The sequence below is a fragment of the Oncorhynchus masou genome, chromosome 12, assembly GCF_036934945.1.
Source record: "Oncorhynchus masou masou isolate Uvic2021 chromosome 12, UVic_Omas_1.1, whole genome shotgun sequence".
NCBI classification, from domain to species: Eukaryota; Metazoa; Chordata; class Actinopteri; order Salmoniformes; family Salmonidae; genus Oncorhynchus; species Oncorhynchus masou.
In genome coordinates, this window is record NC_088223.1 from 56,845,955 (window position 1) to 56,866,339 (window position 20,385).

General features: G+C 46.2%; 1 protein-coding gene across 2 annotated transcripts in view; it reads right to left on the bottom strand.

The window, feature by feature from the left end:
- LOC135550475 (roundabout homolog 1-like) overlaps nucleotides 1-20,385 on the bottom strand; it is a 226,874-nt gene that overhangs the window by 126,770 nt on the left and 79,719 nt on the right. For both annotated transcript variants that reach the window (XM_064981319.1, XM_064981320.1), the window contains one exon: nucleotides 7,062-7,388. In XM_064981319.1, the coding sequence (XP_064837391.1) occupies nucleotides 7,062-7,388 (327 nt within the window). The remainder of the gene's footprint in view (nucleotides 1-7,061; nucleotides 7,389-20,385) is intronic.

Genomic DNA, 20,385 nt, shown 5'->3' on the forward strand with positions numbered 1-20,385 from the left:
AAGTCAGAAGAGAGGATCACTGCTCTCTCTCCCTGGGGTTGTACAGGTAGTTATGAAGTCAGAAGAGAGGATCACTGCTCTCTCTCCCTGGGGTTGTACAGGTAGTTATGAAGTCAGAAGAGAGGATCACTGCTCTCTCTCCCTGGGGTTGTACAGGTAGTTATGAAGTCAGAAGAGAGGATCACTGCTCTCTCTCCCTGGGGTTGTAGAGGCAGTTATGAAGTCAGAAGAGAGGATCACTGCTCTCTCTCCCTGGGGTTGTACAGGCAGTTATGAAGTCAGAAGAGAGGATCACTGCTCTCTCTCCCTGGGGTTGTAGAGGCAGTTATGAAGTCAGAAGAGAGGATCACTGCTCTCTCCCTGGGTTTGTACAGGTAGTTATGAAGTCAGAAGAGAGGATCACTGCTCTCTCTCCCTGGGGTTGTACAGGTAGTTATGAAGTCAGAAGAGAGGATCACTGCTCTCTCTCCCTGGGGTTGTACAGGCAGTTATGAAGTCAGAAGAGAGGATCACTGCTCTCTCTCCCTGGGGTTGTAGAGGTAGTTATGAAGTCAGAAGAGAGGATCACTGCTCTCTCTCCCTGGGGTTGTAGAGGCAGTTATGAAGTCAGAAGAGAGGATCACTGCTCTCTCTCCCTGGGGTTGTACAGGTAGTTATGAAGTCAGAAGAGAGGATCACTGCTCTCTCTCCCTGGGGTTGTACAGGCAGTTATGAAGTCAGAAGAGAGGATCACTGCTCTCTCTCCCTGGGGTTGTAGAGGCAGTTATGAAGTCAGAAGAGAGGATCACTGCTCTCTCTCCCTGGGTTTGTACAGGTAGTTATGAAGTCAGAAGAGAGGATCACTGCTCTCTCTCCCTGGGGTTGTACAGGTAGTTATGAAGTCAGAAGAGAGGATCACTGCTCTCTCTCCCTGGGTTTGTACAGGCAGTTATGAAGTCAGAAGAGAGGATCACTGCTCTCTCTCCCTGGGTTTGTACAGGTAGTTATGAAGTCAGAAGAGAGGATCACTGCTCTCTCTCCCTGGGGTTGTAGAGGCAGTTATGAAGTCAGAAGAGAGGATCACTGCTCTCTCTCCCTGGGGTTGTACAGGCAGTTATGAAGTCAGAAGAGAGGATCACTGCTCTCTCTCCCTGGGTTTGTACAGGTAGTTATGAAGTCAGAAGAGAGGATCACTGCTCTCTCTCCCTGGGGTTGTAGAGGCAGTTATGAAGTCAGAAGAGAGGATCACTGCTCTCTCTCCCTGGGGTTGTACAGGCAGTTATGAAGTCAGAAGAGAGGATCACTGCTCTCTCTCCCTGGGGTTGTACAGGTAGTTATGAAGTCAGAAGAGAGGATCACTGCTCTCTCTCCCTGGGGTTGTAGAGGCAGTTATGAAGTCAGAAGAGAGGATCACTGCTCTCTCTCCCTGGGGTTGTACAGGTAGTTATGAAGTCAGAAGAGAGGATCACTGCTCTCTCTCCCTGGGGTTGTACAGGTAGTTATGAAGTCAGAAGAGAGGATCACTGCTCTCTCTCCCTGGGGTTGTACAGGTAGTTATGAAGTCAGAAGAGAGGTTCACTGCTCTCTCTCCCTGGGGTTGTAGAGGCAGTTATGAAGTCAGAAGAGAGGATCACTGCTCTCTCTCCCTGGGTTTGTACAGGTAGTTATGAAGTCAGAAGAGAGGATCACTGCTCTCTCTCCCTGGGGTTGTACAGGTAGTTATGAAGTCAGAAGAGAGGATCACTGCTCTCTCTCCCTGGGGTTGTACAGGCAGTTATGAAGTCAGAAGAGAGGATCACTGCTCTCTCTCCCTGGGGTTGTACAGGTAGTTATGAAGTCAGAAGAGAGGATCACTGCTCTCTCTCCCTGGGGTTGTACAGGTAGGTATGAAGTCAGAAGAGAGGATCACTGCTCTCTCTCCCTGGGGTTGTACAGGCAGTTATGAAGTCAGAAGAGAGGATCACTGCTCTCTCTCCCTGGGGTTGTACAGGTAGTTATGAAGTCAGAAGAGAGGATCACTGCTCTCTCTCCCTGGGGTTGTACAGGTAGTTATGAAGTCAGAAGAGAGGATCACTGCTCTCTCTCCCTGGGTTTGTACAGGCAGTTATGAAGTCAGAAGAGAGGATCACTGCTCTCTCTCCCTGGGTTTGTACAGGTAGTTATGAAGTCAGAAGAGAGGATCACTGCTCTCTCTCCCTGGGGTTGTAGAGGCAGTTATGAAGTCAGAAGAGAGGATCACTGCTCTCTCTCCCTGGGTTTGTAGAGGCAGTTATGAAGTCAGAAGAGAGGATCACTGCTCTCTCTCCCTGGGTTTGTACAGGTAGTTATGAAGTCAGAAGAGAGGATCACTGCTCTCTCTCCCTGGGGTTGTAGAGGCAGTTATGAAGTCAGAAGAGAGGATCACTGCTCTCTCTCCCTGGGGTTGTACAGGCAGTTATGAAGTCAGAAGAGAGGATCACTGCTCTCTCTCCCTGGGGTTGTACAGGTAGTTATGAAGTCAGAAGAGAGGATCACTGCTCTCTCTCCCTGGGGTTGTAGAGGCAGTTATGAAGTCAGAAGAGAGGATCACTGCTCTCTCTCCCTGGGGTTGTACAGGTAGTTATGAAGTCAGAAGAGAGGATCACTGCTCTCTCTCCCTGGGGTTGTACAGGTAGTTATGAAGTCAGAAGAGAGGATCACTGCTCTCTCTCCCTGGGGTTGTACAGGTAGTTATGAAGTCAGAAGAGAGGTTCACTGCTCTCTCTCCCTGGGGTTGTAGAGGCAGTTATGAAGTCAGAAGAGAGGATCACTGCTCTCTCTCCCTGGGTTTGTACAGGTAGTTATGAAGTCAGAAGAGAGGATCACTGCTCTCTCTCCCTGGGGTTGTACAGGTAGTTATGAAGTCAGAAGAGAGGATCACTGCTCTCTCTCCCTGGGGTTGTACAGGCAGTTATGAAGTCAGAAGAGAGGATCACTGCTCTCTCTCCCTGGGGTTGTACAGGTAGTTATGAAGTCAGAAGAGAGGATCACTGCTCTCTCTCCCTGGGGTTGTACAGGTAGTTATGAAGTCAGAAGAGAGGATCACTGCTCTCTCTCCCTGGGGTTGTACAGGCAGTTATGAAGTCAGAAGAGAGGATCACTGCTCTCTCTCCCTGGGGTTGTACAGGTAGTTATGAAGTCAGAAGAGAGGATCACTGCTCTCTCTCTCCCTGGGGTTGTACAGGTAGTTATGAAGTCAGAAGAGAGGATCACTGCTCTCTCTCCCTGGGGTTGTAGAGGCAGTTATGAAGTCAGAAGAGAGGATCACTGCTCTCTCTCCCTGGGGTTGTACAGGCAGTTATGAAGTCAGAAGAGAGGATCACTGCTCTCTCTCCCTGGGGTTGTAGAGGCAGTTATGAAGTCAGAAGAGAGGATCACTGCTCTCTCTCCCTGGGTTTGTACAGGTAGTTATGAAGTCAGAAGAGAGGATCACTGCTCTCTCTCCCTGAGGTTGTACAGGTAGTTATGAAGTCAGAAGAGAGGATCACTGCTCTCTCTCCCTGGGGTTGTACAGGCAGTTATGAAGTCAGAAGAGAGGATCACTGCTCTCTCTCCCTGGGGTTGTAGAGGTAGTTATGAAGTCAGAAGAGAGGATCACTGCTCTCTCTCCCTGGGGTTGTAGAGGCAGTTATGAAGTCAGAAGAGAGGATCACTGCTCTCTCTCCCTGGGGTTGTACAGGTAGTTATGAAGTCAGAAGAGAGGATCACTGCTCTCTCTCCCTGGGGTTGTACAAGCAGTTATGAAGTCAGAAGAGAGGATCACTGCTCTCTCTCCCTGGGGTTGTAGAGGCAGTTATGAAGTCAGAAGAGAGGATCACTGCTCTCTCTCCCTGGGTTTGTACAGGTAGTTATGAAGTCAGAAGAGAGGATCACTGCTCTCTCTCCCTGGGGTTGTACAGGTAGTTATGAAGTCAGAAGAGAGGATCACTGCTCTCTCTCCCTGGGTTTGTACAGGCAGTTATGAAGTCAGAAGAGAGGATCACTGCTCTCTCTCCTGGGTTTGTACAGGTAGTTATGAAGTCAGAAGAGAGGATCACTGCTCTCTCTCCCTGGGGTTGTAGAGGCAGTTATGAAGTCAGAAGAGAGGATCACTGCTCTCTCTCCCTGGGTTTGTAGAGGCAGTTATGAAGTCAGAAGAGAGGATCACTGCTCTCTCTCCCTGGGTTTGTACAGGTAGTTATGAAGTCAGAAGAGAGGATCACTGCTCTCTCTCCCTGGGGTTGTAGAGGCAGTTATGAAGTCAGAAGAGAGGATCACTGCTCTCTCTCCCTGGGTTTGTACAGGTAGTTATGAAGTCAGAAGAGAGGATCACTGCTCTCTCTCCCTGGGGTTGTACAGGTAGTTATGAAGTCAGAAGAGAGGATCAAACTAAATCATTTTAAAGCCAACATAACTGCTAATTAGACCATACAATGAGTGTACAAAACGTTAGGAACACCTTCCTAATATTGAGTTGCACCCCACATTTTTGCCCTCAGAACAGCCTCAATTCGTTGGGGGAATGGACTCTACAAGGTGTCGTAAGCATTCCACAGAGAAGCTGGCCCATGTTGACTACAATGCTTCACACAATTGTGTCAAATTGGCTGGATGTCCTTTGGGTGGTGGACCATTCTCGATACACACGGGAAACTGTTGAGCATGAAAAACCAAGCAGCATTGCAGTTCTTGACACAAACCGGTGCGCCTGGCACCTACTTCCATACCACATTCAAAGGCACTTACATTTAGTGTCTGGCCCATTCACCCTCTAAATGGCACACATACACAATCCATGTCTCAATTGAAGGCTTGAAAATCCTTCTTTAACCTGTGTCCTCCCCTTCATCTACACTGACTGAATTGGATTTAACAAGTGACATGAATAAGGGATCATAGCTCTCACCTGGATTCTCCTGGTCAGAGCATGTGTTCTTAATGTTTTGTATTAATTAGTGTATTTCACATTTACTATAGAGAGAATATATCTATTAGGACTTTACAACCGTGCAAGCTAGTGTTTCACCTTGTTTGACCCCGCGTTAGGAGGGAGAAAACAAACAACAATGATAAAAGGATAAACAGCCTAGATAAACTGTCTAGGCAGGTTGGTAGACTGCCATGCTCTGCAGATAGTTCCAACTGTCCGGTTACGGGCTAGTTGAGTTATTAGTGTCATTGAAGTGTCTCCAGGTAAAGTCTATGCAGGCTCAGATGCAGCCTCATAAAAACCTTGGCATTTCAAGCTGTCTCTCTGTCTGGCAGGGCTGTAGTCACCTTAGTTGCCCCCAAAGACATAACACAGTGTTCTTCAAAGGCTAAGATAGAGAGAGCGAAAGAGAGAGAGAGAGAGAGTGAGAGTGAGTGAGAGCTAGACCTGTCATCACCATCAGAGAACATGACTTCACGGTCTATTCTGGTCCAAGGCTCTTGACTGGGCTCGTTTGGTCCTGTGGTTGGTGACCTTGAACATCCTCCTTTAAAGGAGAAGTTTACCCAAAATACAGAAACTACCAAGTGATTCCATACATTGAAACTAGTTTAGTGGAGTTCTCTCTCTCACATGACTTGTGTCATTGCTGGATGCAGGCCCCGCTCTGTTCCATTGCCAGTAAATTCATGATTAAGAGACATGCCCTTACACGGAGCTTGATCTCACAGATTACATTTTTTTGGGGCGAGAGAAGGAGCTGGTGAAAAAGGTGATAAGAGTTAGGCATATCGCAGGTAAAGTTAGTTACAAAAAGCGGATAAAGAGTTGGCAGCAAGAGCAAGCTGGTGTTCGGTCCCACATTGTGTCACCTTACATTGCAGAATAGAATACACCAAAAACATAGTGTTTGGGGCTAATGTGAAAAAATAAACTCACTAACGGTCCCGCTCATAGAGGTTGATGATAAGCGATCATTCAGTAAAGAAAAGTTTAGATACTTACTCGTTAGATAGCTGTCCATTTGGCCCAGCTGGAACAGGAGTGCGTCACCATTTATTTTTTTCAGGACCGTTGATGTGGGCAGATAAATCTCAGTGGTCGCAAAAGCAGACTAACTGCTCTCATCATCATTACGTTCCTAGATTTCTGTAAGAATTGTAGTCACTTATTTGAATTCTCTGCAGCACAAACATTCCTCATTCGTGGAATTGGAGCGCAATTGCCAACCAATTGCACAACCAGTCTGTGTCGATCCTAGGCAGCTACTGCTACCAGATCTTGCTGTGGCTTCAGTGGCTAGAGGGGCGGAGGTCACCTGAAGCTCAATTTGCCTCAATTCTTAGTCTGAATAAATACAGTTTGACGACGCCATCGGCGCCCCTTCCAGCAGTCTTTTTCTTCACTTGCAAGTATTTCGTCATTAGACATATTTCTAGGTTGTTGTTTATTTTTATATATCTAATGTGTAATGCTGTCTTTACTTCACCACCCCAACAAAACATGCATCTGTGAATAAGGGCATAATGTGCAGTTTCTACGAAGAAGGGTTTCCTGAGAGCGTCAATCTCCGCTGCTGTGGCAGTCGGCTACATAAAATAATGCCAAATCTTTTAGGTGGAAAAGTACACATTTCCTAACTCAAAACCAATAGTACTTTTAACAAAAATAGCTTATTTGGCCACACACTTTCAATAAAACAATGAATTTGGCCACACATCGTGGATTTCTGAATAATTAATTCACTGGCAACGTGCAGAGTGGGGCCTGCATCCAGCAACATCACAAGTCACGTGACCTATTTTTCAGCTGTTTCAGTACATCACTACATGGATGAGGGGATGGGGCAAACTCCACTGATCTAGTTTCAATGTATGGAATCACTTGGGAGTTTTATGGATTTTGAGTAAACCTCTCCTTTAAGAGATTGTCGTATCATAATGAATGACTGATTTCTGTAATTATTAACAACACTGACTTCAGTTTTATAAAGCAGTGATAGCCATCACTTACATCTACATATTCCATCTACATCCTTTGATATAAAGCAAATAGCTATCGTCAGCATGCCTACTTTGTTGCTAGTAGTTGATACAACAACCCACACAGCTTTGACCCACCACCACCACCGAGACAGACAGAGAGCATTACTTACTGGCTACCTCCAGCGAGGCGTTGTGGCTGACGGCCTGGCCCAGGTAGTTACGGGCCACACACACGTAGCTGCCGTCGTCTGGCTTGCTGCGTCGGCCGTGGACGATACGGAGGAAGAAGAGGGAGCCGCTGGGCAACAGCATGCGATGGGAACGGGGGTTGTCCCGGTCTGTCTCCACACGCTCCCCGTCCTTGTACCACTCCACCGTGGGGGCGGGACGCCCCTCCGCCTTGCAGTTGAGGGTGGCTGGCTCCCCCTTGGACACAATGAGGTCAGAAGGGTGCTCCACTATCCGGGGAGGGGAGTCATCCTGACGAAGACGAGATCCTGAGAAAAGAGGAAAAATGACATGAGATGTACATTGCATGTATGCTGGAGCAATCCCTGACAATCAGTAGCTCATGTCATGTCCCAAACATCACTCTGTCACATGAATTAATTCCTCAGCCCTATCCACCCTGAGCCTAATGCTGCATTCATAACCAAGTGGGAAGGTGGTCATTACCAGTTGTGAAGTTCACGTGCTTTGAACCCATTGGCTAATTGACAAATAATGGCCAAAAAGCTGCGTCAACCATAAACTAAAATTACAGCTATCAAATGCTTGTAAACAAATGATAGTGTTAAAAAAAGCTACGAATAGATTGCTTTTAGAAATAATGTCTTTGAAATGCTGTTATCAAGGTCATTTCCAAAGTAAGTGAGGTCAGAGGTCAGCATGTGGGAGAAGTCGGAGCTCGTGGATGATAGACAAGTTTCCCACTAGTAATTACCAGTTGGAGGAGCATTCAAGCGGATATTTCCCAGTCGTATGTGGCAAATACCACCTTCCCACTTGGATATGACCACAGCACTACCCATCGCCCATAGGCCTGGGCCTACCCCTTTTAACACACACAAAACTGTAGCTCTCTGAGGAAGCATGTATCAGAAGAACTAGCTTATTAGCGTCTGGGGAATTAGAAACTACGTGGAGACTATATTAATCACACACACACAAATCTCTTACACACATACAATACACCCATTAGCTATACATATCTCCAATGATTAGGAAGCCACACTGAGCCACTAATGCACACATCCAGCAGTACCTACAGTACATATCAGTCTCAGCAGTTTTTCCCTTCAGCAGCAGCAGTAGGTTTACAGTAATTAGACACAGTGCATTATCATTGCTGTGCCGGTGATTGTAAACTGTAATCCTGTCTGACATTCTAATTAACACACATTGTCATGGGGCAGACACAACGTTTCTGTATTGTTTAAGGGCCCAGAGTCCCAGGAGGCAAAACACAGCAGTGAGCCGAGTTGACGAACAGAGGCCTTTTTTTGGCATATCTTAGTAAAAACATCTTCCCTAAAACCTCCACTAGGAAAACAACAATTGGTTTACAGCTGTGAGAGTATGATATCAGTATGTTCTGAGCTATAATATGACTATAAGAGGGAAAATCTAATGCTATTAATGCCGTTTTCAATATGGACTATATTATAGTTTCCAACGCTCTTTCTCTATGTAGATAAGAGAGAAATTGAATTTAAATTTAAATTGAGAGAGAGAGAGAGAGAGAGAGAGAGAGAGAGAGAGAGAGAGAGAGAGAGATGTTTACTTTGAAACATCTACAATCCTTCTGAAGGAATTTGATCATATTGAACACAGCTAAAGCGATTATGGGCGATTCTCGCTTGCGAAGCGGCCGGGTCTAGCTATTAATCAACTACTGTTTGTCAGAAGCCTGCATCAAAGTCTTTGATCCTGCTGTCGGCACAGTAACGCAGCGATGCCCTTTGGTCTGCTGACTGTAACAGAATATCTCTGGATCTCTGAGAGAGAGGAAGAGAACACTGCTGGTCCAGTATGTTTCATTAAAGAAGGCTTTGAAGTGTTCCCATGGTCTGTCATGGGGTTCAACCCTCCCTACTAAATTATTTATTTTATATATATATATATATATATATCAGAGGATATTTATTTAAGGAATAACACATTAGCATTCTGCTGGTTAAGTGGTGCAAAGCTGCAGAGGCTGGCAGATTGGGAGCTGGGCAGACAGGCAGTGGGCAGCGGGACAGGCAGCGGGCAGCGGGAGAGGCAGCGGGCAGCGGGACAGGTAGTGGGCAGCGGGAGAGGCAGCGGGCAGCGGGACAGGCAGTGGGCAGCGGGACAGGCAGCGAGGCAGCGGGACAGGCAGCGGGCAGCGGGAGAGGCAGCGGGCAGCGGGACAGGCAGTGGGCAGCGGGACAGGCAGTGGGCAGCGGGACAGGCAGTGGGCAGCGGGACAGGCAGTGGGCAGCAGGACAGGCAGCGGGAGAGGCAGCGGGCAGCGGGAGAGGCAGTGGGCAGCAGGACAGGCAGCGGGACAGGCAGTGGGCAGTGGGAGAGGCAGTGGGCAGCAGGAGAGGCAGTGGGCAGCGGGAGAGGCAGTGGGCAGCAGGACAGGCAGCAGGAGAGGCAGTGGGCAGCGGGACAGGCAGTGGGCAGCGGGAGAGGCAGTGAGCAGCGGAAGAGGCAGTGGGCAGCGGGAGAGGCAGTGGGCAGCGGGACAGGCAGTGGGCAGCGGGAGAGGCAGTGGGCAGCGGGACAGGCAGTGGGCAGCAGGAGAGGCAGCGGGCAGCGGGAGAGGCAGTGGGCAGTGGGACAGGCAGTGGGCAGCAGGACAGGCAGCGGGCAGTGGGACAGGCAGTGGGCAGAATGAAAGGGTAAAGCTCTGTTCTCTGCTCTTTCAAAAAATGCATTATGAGTGGAGAAGGAGCATGGACTCCAGTCCACCAAGACCACAACACACACTCTCAGCCTGGATCCCTACTCTGAGTATCATCACACACACACACACAATCCTTCTCTTTCTCCTCTGTTTATCTGTCACTCATTCCACAGAGTCCTGGCCTCCTGATTCCCTCCCTCCCTCACTGAGGTCTGTGTTCCCGCCTCCCTCCCTCAGGGGACAAGAGACAAAGTCTCCTCACTGAGGTTTATGTTACTGCCTCCCTCCCTCCCTCCCAATGTTTCTACTGATGATGGAGATTTGTACAGGTTATACTGTAGGTATGCTTACTATTTTACCAGATCCACTTTGGCATTAAAGGGTTTAAGTGCTGAACTAAGTGTGTGTAGTGTGTGATTCTCTGTGTGGTGTGTATCTATACTGTATTTTTGTGAAAACTGTGAAGGGCTATGCAATGGAAAATGAATTTGAGAGGATAGAAAAAAACAGATGATCTGAGAGAGAGAAAGGGGAGAGGTTGGAGGGGGAAGAGCAGGGGGGCAATAATGTCCAGTAACTGCAGCCATTTGTGGGTGGTATTTCACCTGTTTTACTGCCTGTTGGGAGCAGGAGGTCATGATTTGGCTGCTCTTTCATGTGGCTAAGAGTGGTTCACACAATGCTGACTTAAGGCGTCCGCAAGCTTCTCAGTTTGCGCATATACTGTGTTAGAAGAAATATGGCACCAAACCTCTTAGTTAAATGTAAAATTGTGCGACTATGATCTCCTCAGCAAGAACATCAAAATTAATGACAGATTTCCAGAGTTATCTTAGATTAATTCAGACTATTTTGAAGAAGTGTATACTGGCTATGGCGTCGCAAGATGGACAAACAGTACTATTGCCGCTTTTTCAAGGAAATATATTTTAAGGGAGTGTGCGAGGCAAAGACGTTCACTTCGCCTAGCCGAGGTCTGCTAGGAGCAAACCAAATCTAGTATGCAGATGCTTTTAAGTCGCCCGCATGCTTCCCATCCGAAACAGTTCGTGCATACAGAATATTACAACAACATTTAGTTAATTATTTTTGGCCAGATGTAAACCGTAGTTCAGTAGCCGAAGTCTACGCCCCTTCGTCGGTGATTGGTCAAAAGTAGGGATTCTTTGATTACGTTTTTGTTGTCGTTCAACGAGAGACGACTCGTTTTCATGCAATTTTTTTCCACTTGAGAAATACTGCACCAAACATTTCAGTTAGATGTAAAATTGCCCTACTAAGATCTCCACGGCAAAAACAGTACTGTTGTCGCTTTCTTCTAGTTTCTCAAGCGAAGGTCAGGGGAGTATGCGAGGCACATGCGTTCACTGAGCCTAGTTGAGTTCTGCTAGGAGCAAACTGAACCTACTGTAGTATGCAGACCTGCTTACAGTGCCTGCAGTGGCCCTGACTGGGGAGTTAAACCGTTTATCAAGCCTTAATGGGGATATGATGCTGTAGTGTAGACACAGAGTCCTAACTCACAGACCAACACCAGAGAAGCTGCAACACATTTCCCTACAGAGACTGTGGAGAGAGGAGCAGGCACACTGCTTAAATCACACAACCAACAGTTCCGCCACATACATACCTATAGTACCAGTCAAACGTTTGGACGCACCTTCTCATTCAAGGTTTTTTCTTTATTTATATTATCTTCTACATGGTAGAATAATAGTGAAGACATCACAACTATGAAATAACGCATGGAATCATGTAGTAACCAAAAAAAGTTTTAAACACTCTTGGCATTCTCTCAACCAGCTTCACCTGGAATGCTTTTCCAACAGTCTTGAAGGAGTTCCCACATATGCTGAGCATTTGGCTGGCTGCTTTTCCTTCACTCTCCTTCTTGGTCAAATAGCCCTTACATAGCCTGGAGGTGTGTTGTGTCATTGTCCTGTTGAAAAACAAATGATAGTCCCACTAAGCGCAAACCAGATTGGATGGCATATCGCTGCAGAATGTTGTGGTAGCCATGCTGGTTAATTGTGCCTTGAATTCTAAATAAATCACTTACAGTGTCACCAGCAAAGCACCCCCACACCATCACACCTCCTCCATGTTTCACGGTGGGAACTACACATGCGGAAATCATCCGTCCATCTACTCTGCGTCTCAGAAAGACATGGTGGTTGGAATCAAAAATCGTAAATTTGGACTCGTCAGACCAAAGGACAGATTTCCACCAGTCTAATGTCCATTACTTGTGTTTCTTGGCCCAAGCAAGTCTCTTATTATTATTAGTGTCCTTTAGTAGTGGTTTCTTGGCAGCAATTCCACCATGAAGGCCTCTAAACAGTTGATGTTGAGATATGTTTGTTACTTGAACTCTGTGAAGAATTTATTTGGACTGCAATCTGAGGTGAGGTTAACTCTAATGAACTTACCCTCTGCAGCAGAGGTAATTCTGGGTCTGCCTTTCCATTGGCGGGTCCTCATGAGAGACATTTTCATCATAGCGCTTGATGGTTTTTGTGACTGCGCTTGAAGAAACTTTCAAAGATCATTACATTTCTCGGATTGACTGACCTATCCACCAATGTACTTTTAACAAGGCACAACAAGGCACAAATGTATTCCAGGTGTCTACCTCATGAAGTTGTTTGAGAGAATTCCAAGAGTGTGCAAAACTGTCATGAAGGCAAAGGGTGGCTACCTTGAAGAATCTCAAATATAAAATATATTTTGATTTGTTTAACACTTTTTTGGTTACTACATGATGCCATATGTGTTATTTCATAGTTTTGATATCTTCACTGTTACTCTACAATGTAGAAAATAGTAAAAATGTACAACGAATAGTGATGATATACAACAGAGATGCTATGACTACAGTGCAGTATGTAATTCCACTGGCTCAACAGAATTCTAGACACAGTCCTCATTGGAAGGGTGTTGCTGGGAATTTCACTGAAAGAGGCACGCAGATCGATCAACTGCTATTCCAGTCAGCCTCACCCAGAACCACACACACACACACACACACACACACACACACACACACACACACACACACACACACACACACACACACACACACACACACACACACACACACACACACACACACACACACACACACACACACACACACACACACACACACACACAGGACCATTGCACCCCATATCCCCCATTAGGTTGTAGGTAGAGGGAAACAAGAGGCTGATCTATGGGAAGATCGATAACCTCTACACTCTCCACTTCATCAGTGGGGCCTTCGGGAAGTAAGATGGGACAGAGGGCCAAGTGGTACAGTACTCTTTCCTAGTGTTGCATGGTATACCGAAACGCTGGCACTTTCTTGATACTTGGTACTAAACTTTTTGTTACTTTCGGTACTTCTCTCAAATGTGTCTCATGTCGTCTACTGATTGAGAGAGGATCAAGTCCGTCTTTCAGTGTATCTGATGTCCCCTTATAGTGTGAGGGCACCATGCCCTGCTCCGCTTACTTCTTGCTAGATCTAGCTTGACATGAGGAACTACTGAACTCACTGGGAGTCTGGGCTGCATCATCACTTATGCTGCACAGAAGTTAACACTCTTGAATAACGCAACACGGCATGTAGAAATGTTGAAACGGCTAATTACTGTTCCCAAAACAATATCCAGAACAGGTTAGAACACGAGAAGATACCGGTAACGTCCAGCTTTGAAGGCTAACAGTCCTTGTTAGCTAACAGCTGAAGCCAATTCACTACCTCGTACCACAACACAACATTTTACTGCTTACAAAGATGATTGTCACTAAAAATGTTATTCATACACTTCGTCTCCCCCGCCTTACGTCTCTCCAAGTCAAGATCATCTTTGATCAAGCCTTGAACTGTCTTTGTGTGTGAATGACTTTATGGGTCTTAAAGAGACAGCGCACACTTTTATAAAATAAGAGATTTCTTATTCTATGCAAATGTTGTTGATCAGTACAAGAAAAGTAGTCCCAAATGGAAGGTAAACAGATAGTTTTTCATCTGTAGCCTCATGAAATCAGCCAAAACAAGCTCAATAACTCAATGCATTCACACACTCCTATTGAATATGCATTCACCTGTATTGTGAAAAGACCTAGGCTACATCTTGATTTACCCAGTTTATCAAGATATTTACCATTCAAATGTGTAGTTAGAATGGTACAAAAGTCAAAAACATTTCCAATGTAATGATACTGAACTCAAAAGATCTGTCTGGATTAAATGCCATTCTATGACTTTGGCTAACATGCAAAACATGTTTTGCCATGATATCATGTTGGGGTCAAATATCGTGATGGTATCGAATATCATGATACTAAACCTGGTATCGATAAGTCAAAATTCTGGTATTGTGACAACACTACTCTTTGCTTTCCCAGTAAGGATCAGTATTCTGGCCCCTGGATAACATTTAAAACGTACCAGGTCAGAGAACCTAGAAAGATTGTCTTGTCTTCCTGAGAACACGGATCTAATTGAGTCTTACAATCCTGAAACAATGCACAGCAAAATGATGGGGTGTTTTCGAAGGCAGGTGAGAGGGCGCCGTCAAGCATTTCAAATGAATACACACAAACCCAAACACAAACACATCCACACACAAACACATCCACACACAAACACATCCACACACAAACAACTCCAAGGTGAAAAGACAGCAAACCAACAACCTAGCCACAGGGCAAAATCATACATATTTCATTTGAATTACAATTAACACTCCGTGCAGACATATTCAGAAGGATATCATAAATTGCGAGGAGAAATGCAGCCAGGCTCCCCTGTTGCCTATTCTCTGCACGCTTGTTGTTTTGCTTGTTTTAATTGTGTTGGGTTTGTGCCTAAGGGTTGGAGAAGCTCCCTGAGCTGGCTGGTGTATCGCCCTGCCACAGGTGGCCAGGCTTTATCTGCAAAGACCCAGCAGCAAGACAGCACGCAATCAACAAGCACACACACACATACACACACACACACACACACACACTCACCAAAGGTCATTTGTAACAGCTATGCCAGAGATACACTTACTTCTTATGTCTGTCAATCATCCCTGAGGCTGTTCTGCTGTAGTGACGGGAATCAGCTTTGGTGTGAAGGATGAGGGGATAACAAGGGGAATATGAGAGAGGATCCGAGGAGAGAGTGAAAGAGGGAGGATGGCAGAGGTGAATCTCCTCTGTCTTTTCAGAACTGCCCTGAGTTCTCTTTCCAGGAACAGACAAATAGAATGTGAAATCACACATATGCCATTAGATAAAACCAAGCAGGAGACCATAGAATTGTTTGCCCACTGACTGGGAAGAAGATCTGATTCCAGCACACCTTCTACCCAGGTAATGTGTGAAAGGATGAATGAATAAGTGGATGAATTAACTGAATAAATGAATGAATGAATTCATGTCAAAACAGGTATCCTCATCTTAATACAACCGCCAAAAGGACCAGGCAGTGACTGTCTGAGCATATGTTGAATATTACACACGCAAGTGTGGTTTCGCGATTCCGTTGGTGGGGCTGAATCAGTACATCCCGAGGATGTCCTTCACGTTCCTGTTTGTCAGTTTACCGAACATGGTGTGATGCCATGAGCGGGGTGATGCAAACACACCACTTAAAGAGATGAGATATCAACCGCAAATCCAAGCACTGCACTGGGGATTACACTGGCAGCCATCTCTCAATGTAAAGTAACTCCTTCACAGGTAGAAAACCACATTATTACACACACACACACACACACACACACACACACACACACACACACACACACACACACACACACACACACACACACACACACACACACACACACACACACACACACACACACACACACACACACACACACACACACACACACACACAGGGAATGAGCCATGAAAACTGATCTGGCGATAAAGCCGTTCCACTAGCTGCAGTGTGAGGAGGTGTAGCGTTGGGTTACAGTTTCTGGCCCAGCTTCACACACACATCAGGCCCTCTAAAAGCACTCCTTAAACAATGCACATTATTGTCTACTCCCTGGTTCCCCTAACCCAGGTACTTGAGTTGCGGTTGGTGACATTGACACGTGTGGAATGCTTTAGCCTCTATGTCACCCCCTAGTACCGGTGACGCCGGGTATGACATCACCCCATCACATGGAGAGTCCTGGCCAATCAGGAATGAGATGGCAGGTAAAGTAAATCCACGCCTGGGGTGACATGGGATTGATTGTCTATGTGTGTCCGGTGGGATGATACTGTGGCAAATAGTAATATAATCTGTGCATACTCCCCTCTCACCCCTTTGGCCAAATGTCATGGACAGGAATAGGAGGGAAATGGATTCTTTAAAATGGACCACATTGAACCTCAATGGTCTTCTCACTATCTATCATAACAGTGGACACACACAAACACAGCAAACATAACACTCAGTACTCACATGCAACACATATAGAAAGTTACACTGAGTGTACAAAACATTAGGAACACCTTCCTAATATTGAGTTGACCCCCTTTTGCCCTCAGAACACCCTCAGTTCATCAGGGCATGGACTCTCCAAGGTGTTCCACAGAGAAGCAGGCCCATGTCGACTCCAATGCTTCTCTAAGTTGTGTCAAGTTGCCTGGATGTCCTTTGGCTGGTGGACCATTCTTGATACACGGAAAACGGTTGAGCGTGAGAATGCCAGCTGCGTTGCAGTTCTTGAAACACTCAAACCGGTGTGCCTGGGACCTACTACCATACCCCATTCAAAAGGCAGTTACATATTTTGTCTTGCCCATTCACACTGACTGGCACACATACACAATCCATGTCTTAATTGTCTCAAGGATTAAAAATACTTATTTAACCTGTCTCCTCCTATTCATCTACACGGACGGAAGAGTGTATAACAGGTGACACCAATAAGGGATCACCTGGATTCACCTGGTCAGTCTATGTCATGGAAAGAGCAGGTGTTCCTAATGTTTTGTACACTCAGTATACAATACACACAATTTAACTAGATAAATATCTACTCTCAAACTCCCTAATTCCTTTGCATAATACCATATGTCACTATGACGAAAGCTGGTAGCAAACTATCCAGGCCTAATGAGAGCAGGCAGGTATGAGAAGGGAGGAAGGAGGGCTATAGAACTGAGGGCTAAAGGACTCTGCTTGTTAAAATATTCTTATGTGTCCATAGAAGTCTGTTAGCTGCCTTGTTGTGATCCGCAGGCTAGGCCAAGGATTACTGACACACTCTAATTGGTCTGACAGAGATTTGGAGCTGGCTGGTACCTAGTCACTGGTCTATGCCTTTTAACAACATCACTCGTTTGGAGAGAGAGGTCGACTGTCTCTAAGGCTAATACAACACAGACAGTTATTTAGAAGAACAAGAACACACAACCCAAAAATTATGGTTTGGTGTTTTGTTATGGTTTGGTGTTTTGTTATGGTTTGGTGTTTTGTTATGGTCTGGTGTTTTTTTAACTGACTCAGTGTCAGTGTCTCTGTCTCCTGAGAAGGTTTTAGTATTTTGTCAAGCCTATCGCTGGGGACAACCCCATACCCTATACTTAATGACCTCATCCTTCAGGGGTTGTTTACCAGACGTCACTGGCTGGGATCTGGGATGGGAACAAACAGGGAACACCAGGATGGTATCCAGGGGAAGAGTTCAGTGCTAGCATGGAATACTGCCCTGGACGTGGATTGGGGATGTGGTGGGAATTGACAGGATCAGGTTGTGTGAGAAAGTTCACTGGAAATCAGTGAGAGACGCTGCTCCGCTCCAGACGTTAAGTGGAGGAAATTGGAGGAAAGTTGTCTAAGAACTCTCTCAGAGGAACCAGAATGAAGATGTTAGTAAGACCATCCTCTCTTTACCCCCACCCCCCCCCCCCCTCTCTATCTTTCTCTCTTTCCCCCCTCTCTATCTCTTCCCTGGCCAATTTTATAATGAGTTCTGGCAAATGTGGATTCAGCAGAACATCAAAGGAGGATGTGCAGGAGCAGAGCAGTGTTTCTGGGTAATCACACGTGTTGAAATATTCATTCATCTGTTGGTTACTACACCTCTCCACTGACCAAGTACTCACTATATGCCTGACCTCACCCAGGGGATGCACATCAAATCACCGCAATGGGAAATGTGGTCAAATAAGGCCATAACAAATTGATTCTGTCCTCTCCATACCAGTAACTTCAAAGTCAACCAGGACAATGTCAAGAAGTCACCCACTACTTCACAGTGTGTTTTCCATGCCTTCCAGACACGTATTCCAGACATACACACACAGTCACACACTCAGGGTCTTTATAGTGAAATACTCTCAGGCTGTATAAACTACAATTAAATGAACAGCTGAACACTGTCATTCACTCAGGTATGCGGGAGAGGAATGTGTGTATGTCCTTGTGGGAAAGGTGTGTACAACCACTCTCTCTATAAATTCCAATTGACAGGAGCAGTAGTGCCACACACAGTCTCTCCTTATAAGTCACTCGTAAACATGGCTGGAAAATGAAAATAATTGTGAAGCACTTTTCACTGTTATGGCCCCTAGCTGAGCACACACACACACACACACAGTGGGAGCAGAGCACCCTCAGGAAAGAGAGCAAACGCCCAGGTCTTGGTCAACCCCCTGCTGCTGCTATTCTGCTCACCGTGCACTTCACAGAGGCGCAACGTGCAGGATACTAAGTAAGGGAGAAAAATGAGGTTTGGTTCGAAAAGCAAAGTAGTAAGATAATGTGTAAATGTATGTGTGTGTATGTGCAATAACATAAGAGTTTATGGAGAGAGCAGTCTCAAACAGGCCAAATCGTCAAAAGCTTGACTATGCATAGATAATTAACAGTGAGTAGCAGCAGTGTACAAAACAAATGTGTGTGTGTGAGTGTGTGTGTGTGTGGGGGGGGGGGGCAATGTAAATAATTTGGTGGCCATTTGATTAATTGTTCAGCAGTCTTATGGCTTGGGGGTAGAAGCTGTTAAGGAGCCTTTTGGTCCGAGACTTGGCACTCCGGTACCGTTTGCTGTGTGGTAGCAGAGGAAACAGTATGAATTGGGTGATTGGAGTCTGACAATTTTATGGTCTTTCCTCTGACACCACCAATTATATGGCAGGAAGCTTGGCCCCAGTGATGTACTGGGCCGTACGCACGACACTCTGTAGCACCTTACAGTCAGATGCCGGGCACTTGACATACCAGGTGGTGATGCAACCGGTCAGGATGCTCTCGATGGTGTAGCTGTATAACTTTTTGAGGATCTGGAGACCCATTCCAAATCTTTTCAGTCTCCTAAGGGGAAAAGGTTTTGTTGTGCTCACTTCACGACTGTCTTGGTGTGTTTGGACCATGATAGATCATTGGTGATGTGGACACCAAGGGACTTGAAACTCTCGACCCACTCCACTACAGCCCCGTCGATGTTAATGGGGGCCTGTTCAGCCCGCCTTTTCCTGTAGTCCATGATCAGTTCCTTTGTCTTGATCGCATTGAGGTAGAGGTTGTTGTCCTGGCACCACACTGCCAGTTCTCTGACCTCCTTCCTATAGGCTGTCTCAACATTGTCGGTGATCAGGCCTACCACTGTTGTGTCGTCAGCAAACTTAACAATGGTGTTGGAGTCGTGTTTGGCCACTCAGTCGTGGGTGAACTGGGAGTACAGGATGGGACTAAGTACACACCCCTGAGGGGCCACAGTGTTAAGGATCATTGTGGCAGACGTGTTTGTTGTCTACCCTTACCACCTGGGGGGCGGCCCATCAGAAAGTCCAGGATCCAGTTGCAGAGGGAGGTGTTTAGTCCCAAGGTCCTTAGCCTAGTGATCAGCTTCGTGGGCAATATGGTGTTGAACGCTGAACTGTAGCCAATGAACAGCATTGTCACATATGTGTTCCTTTTGTCCAGGTGGGAAAGGGCATTGTGAAGTGAGATTGAAATTGCGTCATCTGTGGATCTGTTGGGGCGGTCTGCGAATTGGAGTCGGTCTAGGGTATCTGGGAGATTGCTATTGATGTGAGCCATAACCAGCCTTTCAAAGCACTTCATGGCTACCGACGTGAGTGCTATGGAGCGGTAATCATTTAGGCAGGTTACTATCGCTTCCTTGGGCACAGGGTCTATGGTGGTCGGCTTGAAACATGTAGGTATTACAGACTTGGTCAGGGAGAGGTTGAAAATGACAGTGAAGACACTTCCCAGTTGGTCCGCATATGCTTTAAGTACACGTCCTGGTAATCTGTCTGGCCCTTTCCTTCGTAATAGTTTTCAAGCCTTGCCACATCCGACCAGCATCAGAGCTGGTGTAGTTTTTGTTACCCCGTTTTTCTCCCCAATTTCATGGTATCCAATTGGTAGTAGTTACAGTCTTGTCTCATCGCTGTAACTCCCGTACAGACTCGGGAGATGCAAAGGTCGAGAGCCATGCGTCCTCTGAAATGCAAGCAAACCACGATGAGACAAGGATAGGAGGCCCGGGTAGCGCAGTGGATTGGATTCAATCTTAATCCTTGGATTAAGTTGGATTCAATCTTAATCCTGTATTGACGCTTTGCTTGTTTGATAAAAATTTGGTAAAACTGATTTAAGTTTGCCTGCATTAAAGTCCACG